Below are 9,756 nucleotides of genomic sequence, written 5' to 3' on the forward strand. Positions count from 1 at the left end.
CCCGTTATTCTTAATGAATGAAGACAAGAATGAGAAAACAGTTCACTACTGCCTAAGAAGGCTCCCTAATTTTCTTTGCCTAACAATTGACATTTTCAGAGTGGGTCTCACTTTGCTTTTTTTTAAAAGCTATTTTATTATTTACTTCATTTATACCGTGCCTTCCGCCCCCACGGGGTCCCAAAGCAAACTTACCTCATTTGCGCTGCTTTATTCTCACAACAACCCTGTGAGGTAAATTAGGCTAAGACGATGTGACTGGCCCAAGGTCATCCACAGCAGAGTAGGGATTCGAACCCAGAGCTTCTCAGACTCTAGTCCAGAACCCTAACCATTACCCTACAGTGGCTATGTCTTATACCTCTGCAGCACTACAACTATCTTGCCTTCACCAGCCGTACGGACCAGCAGCAGCCGGAAACATTGAGCCGTTTACTCATCTTTACATGTTTCCTACTGTTTTGTGTTTCTGCTGTATATGTAATTTATATGTTTAAAAATAAATCTTTAAAATTTTGAAGTAAAACCTTTTTTAAAAAATCACTATGGACAAAAGACCACAATATATAGAATCATAGAATCACAGAGCTGGAACGGACCTCCTCGGTGATCTAGTCCAACCCCCTGCACAATGCAGGAAATTCACAAATACCTCCCCCTCCACACCCCCAGTGACCAGTGTTCCCTCTAAGCTGAGTTAGTGTGAGCTAGCTCATAGTTTTTTAGCCTCTGGCTCACACATTGTTGTCTCTGCAGTAGCCAAATGGCTCGCTCACAGCGTTAATGCGAGTAGCTCACAAAGTAGAATTTTTGCTCACAAGACTCCACAGCTTAGAGGGAACATTGCCAGTGACCCCTGTTCCACGCAGAGAAGATGACAGAAAAACCTCCAGGATCCCCGGCCAAACTGGCCTGGAGAAAAATTGCTCCTGAGCCAGTGTTCCCTCTAAGCTGAGTTAGTGTGAGCTAGCTCACAGTTTTTTAGCCGCCAGCTCGCACATTTTTGTCTCCGCTCAGGAAGGCGGGCTCCGGAGCAAACTAATTTATGCAGCAGCCAAATCGCTCGCTCACAACTTTAATGCCAGTAGCTCACAAAGTAGAATTTTTGCTCACAAGACCCCACAGCTTAAAGGGAACATTGCTCCTGACCCCAAAGTGACCCCAAAGTGACGATCAGCATTTCCCTGGGGGTGTAAGAAAGGGCCACGAGAACTAAGCACTGACGCAACCCTCCCTCATGATCTGCCTGAGTTCACAGACTCACCAGTGCTGTCAGATGGCCATCTAGCTTCTGCTTGAAAACCTCCAAAGAAGGAGAGCCCACCCCCTCCCGAGGAAGCCTGTTCCACTGAGGAACCAATTCTAACCGTCAGGAAGTTCTTCTTAAGGTTTATCAGCCAAGGCTGAACACATTGTGGGCTCCGGGGACCTCCCCACCCAAAGATGCCGTCCATCAGCCTTACCTTTTCCCCCACCTTTCCCTCTGCCTCCTTGGGCCTTAGGACCTCCTGCTCGTCCCACAAACTCTGACCCGGCTGGGAGCTCTTTGGAAACCTTGAGGGGCTACTGCAGGACGGAGAGGCAACTGGTTGGGCGTGTGCACTCTTGGAAAGACGGAGAGCTCGGACGGATGTGCGGCTAGTGGGAACGGTCCATGCCCACAGCCTATTGTGCAATCTTTTTTTCTTTTCTTTTTTGGGCTGCCCAAGGAAAACTGGCAGGAAAGCCGGGTTTGTTAACTCTTCAGCCCCTGCCTCCTGCTCCCTCCAAAGGAGGCCACTGCACCGCTGTTTTCTTCATCCATCTCCAATGTATCTGCAAATCTCACGCTCCAGAAGAGCAGCTCACCGCAATATCGGTCTTCCAACCCACTTAATTGACTCCAGAGGGAGAGGTGAGTTGGAGGTCAAGGAAGGCCCCTCTCCTGGCCCAGATGTTGCATTCCAGTTTGGTGTAGTGGCTAAGTGCACGGACTCTAATCTGGGAGAACCGGGTTTGATTCCCCACTCCTCCACTTGCACCTGGCTGGATGACCTTGGGCAAGCCGTAGTTCTGATAAGAGCTGTCCTTGAAAAAGAGCAGACTCTGTCAGAGTTCTCTCAGCCCCACCTACCTCACAGGGTGTCTGTTGTGGGGAGGGGGAGGGAAAGGAGTTTGTAAGCCGCTCTGAGACACCTCTGGGTAGTGAAGGGCGGGGTATAAATTAGGGTTGCCCAGTCTGGGTTAGAAAATACCTGGAGACCTTGGGGGTGGAGCCAGGAGAGGGTGTGGTTTGGGGAGGGGAGGGGCCTCAGCAAAGCACAATGCCATAGAGTCCACCCTTCATAGCAGCCATTTTCTCCAGGGAAGCTGATCTCTTGCGGCTGGGGATCAGTTGTAAAAGCGGGAGATCCCCAGGCCCCACCTGGAGGCTGGCAACCCTAGTATAAATCCAAACTCTTCCTCTTCTTCTTCTTCTTCTTCTTCTTCTTCTTCTTCTTCTTCTTCCTGATGAACACATCTGTACACATCTCTTGAAGCCGTCCACACTTGTAGCCGCCACCACTTCCTGTGGCAGTGAATTCCATGTGTGAATCACTCTTTGGGTGAAGAAGTACTTCCTCTTATCTGTTCTAACCCGACCGCTCAGCAATTTCATGGAGTGCCCACGGGTTCTTGTATTGTGAGAAAGGGAGAAAAGTACCTCTTTCTCTACCTGCTCTTTCCCATGCATAATCTTATAAACCTCGATCATGTCACCCCTCAGTCGTCGTTTCTCCAAGCTAAAGAGCCCTAAGCGCCTTAACCTTTCCTCATTGGTCAATGTCTGGGACCTGTGAAATAGGCTCCCGTTACTTGGGGGTGGTAGGGTTGCCAACCTCCAGGTAGCACCTGGAGATCTCCTGCTCCTATCATTGATCTCCAAATGACCAAGATCGGTTCCCCTGGATGAATAATGATGATGGTTCCCCTGGAGAAAACAGTAAAAAGCCCAGTAGCACCTTTGAGACTAATAAACTTTATTGTCGCATAAGCTTTTGAGAAACACAGCTCTCTTTGTCAGATGCCATGTTTCTCAAAAGCTTGTTGTTAAGTATGACACTTAACTCGGAGGAACAGTTCAAGTGATTTCAGCTTTATTTCAGTGAGAAGAGCATAAAGGCTTAGCCTTGTAAGGACTAGACCAGCTAGACAATTCAATAGGCAAAATGGCAACTTATATACAATCCTGGCTGAGATAGCCACGCCCACAATACTTACAGTATCCATTCATCTTATGTTCATTGCAACCAATCATAATCAATACATAACGTCCAATCAAAACCATTCCCTCCAGAAGGCACACCATTGGTCACTATTTTAATGTGTTACAATCCGCATAATGAGCGATGCTAGATTATGCTTTCACCATTACGTCTCTCAAGACATAACACTTGTGCTGCAATAAAGTTTGTTAATCTTAAAGGTGCAACTGGGCTTTTTACTATTTTGCAGCAACAGACTAACAAACGGGGCTAACGCCTCTGGACCTGTAGCGGAGACGGGCTTTGGAAGGTGGACTCTACAGTAAAGTTGCCAAGTCCCTCTGGCCACCAGCTGGGAAAGGGAAGGGTTGCCAGGTCCAGGTTGGGAAACTCCCGGAGATTTGGGGGTGGAGCCTGGGGAGGACAGGGACCTCAGTGGGGTACAGTGCCACAGAGTCCACCCTCCAAAGCATCCAGTTTTCTCCAGGGGAACTGATCTCTGTAATCTGGAGATGAGCTGTAATACCGGGGGATCCCCAGGTCCCACCTGGAGGCTGGCATTCTCATGGCATTGTACCCTCCTCAGACCCCACCCCTCCTCAGACCACACCCCTCCTCAGACCCCACCCTCCTCAGACCCCACCCCTCCTCAGACCACACACCCCTCCAAAGATCCAGGTATTTCCCAACCTAGAACTGGCAACCCTAGGGGGTGGGGAGGCACAGATCCCTCTCGTGAGAAAGCTCCCACAGAGTGTGAGAGCAGACAGAGGGAGTGGAGCAGGAGGAGAAGGAAATGGAGTCGGTGGGGGGATTCCAGAGGGCATTCTTTCCAGGGGACTCCCAAAGCCAGTAGCAGCCCTGATCTTAGGGGAAAGGGGGAGGAGGAGGAGATTGGATTTATACCCTGCCCTTCACTTGGAATCTCAGAGCAGCTTCCAATCTCCCTTCCCTTCCCCGCCCCACAACAGACACCCTGTGAGGGAGGTGGGGGCTGAGAGAGCTCTTTTGGTGACTGCTCTTGAGAGAACAGCTCCGAGAGAACTTGTGACTGACCCAAGGTCACCCAGCCGGCTGCACGTGGAGGAGTGGGGGAATCAAACCCGGTTCTCCCAGATTAGAGTCCGCGCACTTAACCACTACACCAAACTGACTCCCTAGAGAAAATGACAGCTTCAGACGGAGGAGTCTACGGCATTATACCCATTTGAGTATGGGGGCGCACTTCATCAATGTAGGGGAAATCCCTAGGGGTGATCTTCAGCTTACAGAGATCAGTTCCTCCGGGGGGGGGGGAATGGCTGCTTTGGAGGGCGGAAGCTATGACGTACCCAGCCGAGGTCCCTCCTCTCCCCCAACCCTGCCCTCCCCACTCAGCTCTGCAGCCCAAAGACACAGGGCGCATACTCAGCGTAAGGCACAGGAGCCAGCCTTCCGCACGGATCGTGCCCACCCCCTCTTTGCTTGACCGCTGCGCCAAATGGCTTCGCACCTGAGAGCGCTGCACCCACGCAATCCGTCCAGCTCAAAGTAGGGGTGGGTGGGTAGCGTGGGCACAAGTGAGTCGCGCACTGATTTTTGCAGTCATTCATTCCTGCAAAGTATTCCATGCCGGGGTGGGGGGGAAGGAAGGTTCATGCCTACGTCCCACTGTAGGAAGGGTTGCCAGCCTCCAGGTGGGTCCTGGAGATCTCCTGGAATGACAACAGATCACCAGAGTACAGAGGTAACTTCTCCCTGGAGAAAATGGCAGCTTCATAAGGCGGACTGGTGTAGTGGTTAAGTGCGCGGACTCTAATCTGGGAGAACCGGGTTTGATTCCCCACTCCTCCACTCGCAAGCCATAGTTCCAGGGGTCATTTCATAGAAAAAGAGGTGCAGGTGCTCATTAGCATAACTCATTTGCATCACTCATTTGCATATGCCACACCCCCTGGTGTCACCAGAAGTGTGTCAGAAGGCAACACCCACTGTTCAGGCTCCACTGGACTGTTTTGGATTGCTAGCTGTTGGGGGGGGGGACGTGCAGATCTGTCCTCGCAGAATAAAACTTGGTCTTAAGGGTGCCACTGGACTGTTTTGGACTGGGGGGGCTCTGCAACTTACCTGGCTGAGGGCTGCTGGGAGAAGGGGGTGGGGCTTGTTGCATGTGCCCGCCCCCTGGGCTCTTTACTGCCGGAGCTCCGCTCCTGAGAGCTCCTGCAGGAAATGACCCCTGCATAGTTCTGACTAGAGCTGTCCTTGAAAGGGCAGTTTCTGAAGAGAGCTCTCTCAGCCCCACCTACCTCACAGGGTGCCTGTTGTGGGGAGGGAGAGGGAAAGGAGTTTGTAAGCCGCTCTGAGACTCCGAATAAAGGGAGGTCTTCTTCTTCTTCTTCTTCTTCTTCGGCACACCATAGATTCTAGGAGAAGCCCAACTACAGTTCTCCCCTTCACAAGTGCCACCCTCAAAATCACCAGGAATTTCCCATGCCACAGTTGGCAACCCTATGTATTAGTGGGTGGGATCCAGCAGGAACACAGCATTTCTAAAACTTGGCAAACTAGCATAGGTTCATAATGATAAGACGTGTAAAATTCCTTAACAGGCCCCCATCCCCGCCCCTTTGAGCATATGTTGGTTCATAATTTTAAAATAAAAAAATCACAAAAATGCATCCTTTTCGCTAAGGACCCTCGTGTATCTCTTATTCTAGATTTTTGCTTTGTCGATGTATCTGTGTCTTACTGTATCTATTCTGTTATTTTTAACCTGTTGTGAGCCGCCCTGAGCCTGCCCTTGCGGGGAGGGCGGAATATCAATCGAAAGTATAAAATAGATAAAAACTTGAAGCCCATTCACTGGACCGCATCAGCAGAAAAACTCCATTCAAGGTGCTATGGTTTCATAGGAGAAAGAAGAGCTATAGCAGTCTTGGTATCCCTTCCCTCTGTTAGGGTCGATCGGTCCCCACAGGAAGAGAGCAAACCAAGGGGCAAGATGAGAGGATAATAGGCACACCCAGGGCATCAGGTCCAAGCCCCTTCTCTTCCCCCCCTGCAAAAAAAAAAACCCTGGAGTCAGCACAGCTAGTGGTTAGAGCAGTGTCTGGTTGCCAAGACTTTCGGATTCTCCGCCCAGCCTCAAGACACAAACAAGGCCATCAGGGAGACCACAAACTTGGCACACGGGGGGGGGGGGGGCCCACAGCAAAACACAAAACCCTTTCCCCCCCCCCCCCCAGAAGGATGGGATAGGCGGGTGCCCATCAAGGCTTTGTCACTGGGACAGCTTAGATTTTTATTTTTATTTTAAATAACTGATTCGAGCGGGGGAGGGGGGGAATAAACCATTAAGAAAACAAAACTAGACGCACCAAAACCTCCGACGACTGGCTCAACCTGGGAAGTTCCCGGATGCTCAGAAGCAGCCCCGGACCGGAGGATAAACGCTTCGACCGCTAGCTGCTGAGCTAACATTCCCAGACCTAGGCTGGGTGAATCTTCACTGGGGAATCAAGGGACCGCAGATGGGTCACAGTGTTCCAGCCCAGACCAATGTTGTTCTAACCCAGCAGCACACCAGGAAGGTTACAGAGAGAGAAGAAGTATCAAGCTCAGAGCAAAGGGCAGCTAGCTGCTGTGTTTTGCTCTTTTCTCCAGCACTGTGATTTATTATGGCACCCTCGGGTTGCCAGCTCCAGAATGGAAAATTCCTGGAGATTTGGGGATAGAGTCTGGGAAGGGCAGAGTTTGGGGAGGGGGGGGACCTCAGGAAGGACGTGATGCCGTAGAGTCCCTACCTACGAAACAGCCATTTTCTCCGGGGGAGCTGGTCTCTGGAGTCTGGAGATCTGGTGTGATTCCAGGAGACTTCCAGGCCCCACCTGGAGGTTGGCAACACTATTTTTACAGCCGCTTTGCACGACTGCTCTTGGGAGTAACCCGTTGCGGCTTGTTATCTAAGGGGCACAGAGGAGGGGTTGGTGGAGGGAAGTACCACCAAATCCCAGCCAACGTATTTCAAGGCAAGACAAACAGAGGTGGTTTGCCATTGCCTTCCTCTGCTCAGTGACTCTGGACTCCCCTGGTGGTCTCCCATCCAAAGTCTAACCAGGACCAACTCTGCTTAGCTTCTGAGATCTGAGATAGATGGATGGATGGATGGATGGATGGGTAGGTAGGTAGGTAGATTAGATAGATAGACAGACAGACAGACAGACAGACAGACAGACAGACAGACAGACAGGCAGGCAGGCAGGCAGGCAGGCAGGTAGGTAGATAGATTGGTAGGTTGGTTGGTAGGTTGGTTGGTAGGTTGATTGGTAGGTTGGTAGGTAGGTAGGTAGGTTGGTAGGTAGGTTGGTTGGTAGGTAGGTAGGTAGGTTGGTAGGTAGGTTGGTAGGTAGGTAGGTAGGTTGGTAGGTAGGTTGGTAGGTTGGTAGATAGATAGATAGATAGATAGATAGATAGACAGACAGACAGACAGACAGACAGACAGACAGACAGACAGACAGGCAGGCAGGCAGGCAGGCAGGCAGCGCGAATGTCAGCCTGGTAGGTAGGTAGGTAGGTTGGTAGGTAGGTTGGTAGGTAGGTTGGTTGGTAGGTAGGTAGGTAGGTTGGTAGGTAGGTTGGTAGGTAGGTAGGTAGGTTGGTAGGTAGGTTGGTAGGTAGGTTGGTTGGTAGGTAGGTAGGTAGGTTGGTAGGTAGGTTGGTAGGTAGGTAGGTAGGTTGGTAGGTAGGTTGGTAGGTAGGTTGGTTGGTAGGTAGGTAGGTAGGTTGGTAGGTAGGTTGGTAGGTAGGTAGGTAGGTTGGTAGGTAGGTTGGTAGGTAGGTTGGTTGGTAGGTAGGTAGGTAGGTTGGTAGGTAGGTTGGTAGGTAGGTAGGTAGGTTGGTAGGTAGGTTGGTAGGTTGGTAGATAGATAGATAGACAGACAGACAGACAGACAGGCAGGCAGGCAGGCAGGCAGGCAGATTGGTAGATAGATTGGTAGGTAGGTAGGTAGGTTGGTAGGTAGGTTGGTAGGTTGGTAGATAGATGATAGATAGATAGATAGATAGATAGATAGATAGATAGATAGGTAGGTAGGTAGGTAGGTAGCACACACACACATAGGGACCACGGTCTGGACAGAGATTAAGGAAAAATTGAGCGAGACCTTGAAATTTGATTTGTAGCAAATGATATATATTAGAAACCTCAAGTTTTCAACATGCAACAGTCACAAGATATCAACCTCCAGGTGGGGCCTGGAGACCTCCTGCTTTTACAACTGATCTCCAGCTGACAGAGATCGGTTCTCCTAGAGAAAATGGCTGCTCTCTGGCATTGTGCCGTGCTGAGGCCCCTCCCTTCCCCAGACCCCGCCCTCTCCTGGATCCACCCCCAAAGTCTCCAGGTATTTTCCAACCCAGACCTGGCAACCCTATTTCGCCCCCAGAGCAGCCACATACTGACCTGCCTGGCCCCTTGAATCACTTAGAGACACACAGGCACTGTCTTCTCTGAATAGGACTGCCGGTCGACAAAAACTACCTCCATCACATGCAATCTGAAATAGACCTGTCTTCGACCACCTCCTGAAGACTGGCAGTGCAGGGCCCAGGAGCCGACCTGCCCCAGTTGCCAAGAGAAAGGGAAGAGAGGCGTGGAGGGAGAGCAATAACTGAAATCCAGACGATTTGCTAAGTTCCTATGGGGGGATGTGGGGGTTGAGTCCTGGCCTGCAGCCGCCACCGCTCCGGAAAATATACCATCAGCCTTCTCCCCTCCCGAGTACCTGTCTGTTCTAGGTCTCCGGCTCCACGCAGTTGTTTTCTCAGTGTGGTCAGAGCCGTAACTCCGTACCCGTTATTATTGGCCTGCGCCATAATTAGAGCCTAGTGCCGAGAAAGCAGCCGGGAGGGAAGGAAACCCTGCCGCCCCTTGGTTGCTGACACAGCCCTGGATTCAAGCCTCTGGCATCCGCCCACTCTGAGTCCATCGCAGGCCACAAATCTGAGGGCCTTTGCGCCCCCAAATGGGGCTCCCCCAAGTCAAGAGGGGAACGGGAGCGTCTCCAAGCGTCCATCAGACTATTTCGGATGACGGATCTGGAATCCGTTGTGGGAGGTGACAGCAGGAGAGCGGCCGGCCGTCTTTTAAGTGGCTGATTAGCTTTAAATGTTGTTGCAATGCATACCACGATGCATCAGAACTGCAACCAGTGTGCCCTCTACGTTGTGGAGTCTTGTGAGCAAAAATTCTACTTTGGGAGCTTCTGGCCTTAAAGTTGTGAGCGAGCGATCTGACTACTGCACGAATTGGTGCACTCTGCAGCCAGCCTTCCTGCGCTGAGACAAAAATCTGTGAGCCAGAGGCTCAAAAACTGTGTTAACTCAGCTTAGAGGGAGCACTGATTGCAACTGATCTCCAAGCCACAGAGGAGGAGGAGGAGGAGGAGGAGGAGGAAGTAGTAGTAGTAGAAGAAGAAGGAGAAGAAGAAGGAGAAGTAGAGGGGGAGGAGATTGGATTCAAACCCTGCCCTTCACTACCCGAAGGCATCTCAGA

General features: G+C 51.1%; 2 protein-coding genes across 2 annotated transcripts in view; one reads left to right on the forward strand and one right to left on the reverse strand.

Annotated features, from left to right (window-relative positions):
* The window catches only part of LOC107124386 (chemokine-like receptor 1), an 18,194-nt gene extending 9,117 nt beyond the window's left edge, over positions 1 to 9,077 (reverse strand). The window contains exons 1-2 of the mRNA XM_015427850.1: positions 9,055 to 9,077; positions 6,581 to 6,711 (exon numbers count right to left, since the gene is read on the reverse strand). Of these exons, the coding sequence (XP_015283336.1) occupies positions 6,581 to 6,711; positions 9,055 to 9,077 (154 nt within the window). The remainder of the gene's footprint in view (positions 1 to 6,580; positions 6,712 to 9,054) is intronic.
* Positions 9,078 to 9,392: 315 nt separating this feature from the next.
* Positions 9,393 to 9,756, forward strand: part of HAS1 (hyaluronan synthase 1) — an 86,775-nt gene continuing 86,411 nt past the window's right edge. The window contains exon 1 of the mRNA XM_015427851.1: positions 9,393 to 9,438. Within this exon, the coding sequence (XP_015283337.1) occupies positions 9,393 to 9,438 (46 nt within the window). The remainder of the gene's footprint in view (positions 9,439 to 9,756) is intronic.

Source organism: Gekko japonicus, unplaced genomic scaffold (genome assembly GCF_001447785.1).
Source record: "Gekko japonicus isolate JY-2015 unplaced genomic scaffold, Gekko_japonicus_V1.1 scaffold641, whole genome shotgun sequence".
Taxonomy (NCBI): Eukaryota; Metazoa; Chordata; class Lepidosauria; order Squamata; family Gekkonidae; genus Gekko; species Gekko japonicus.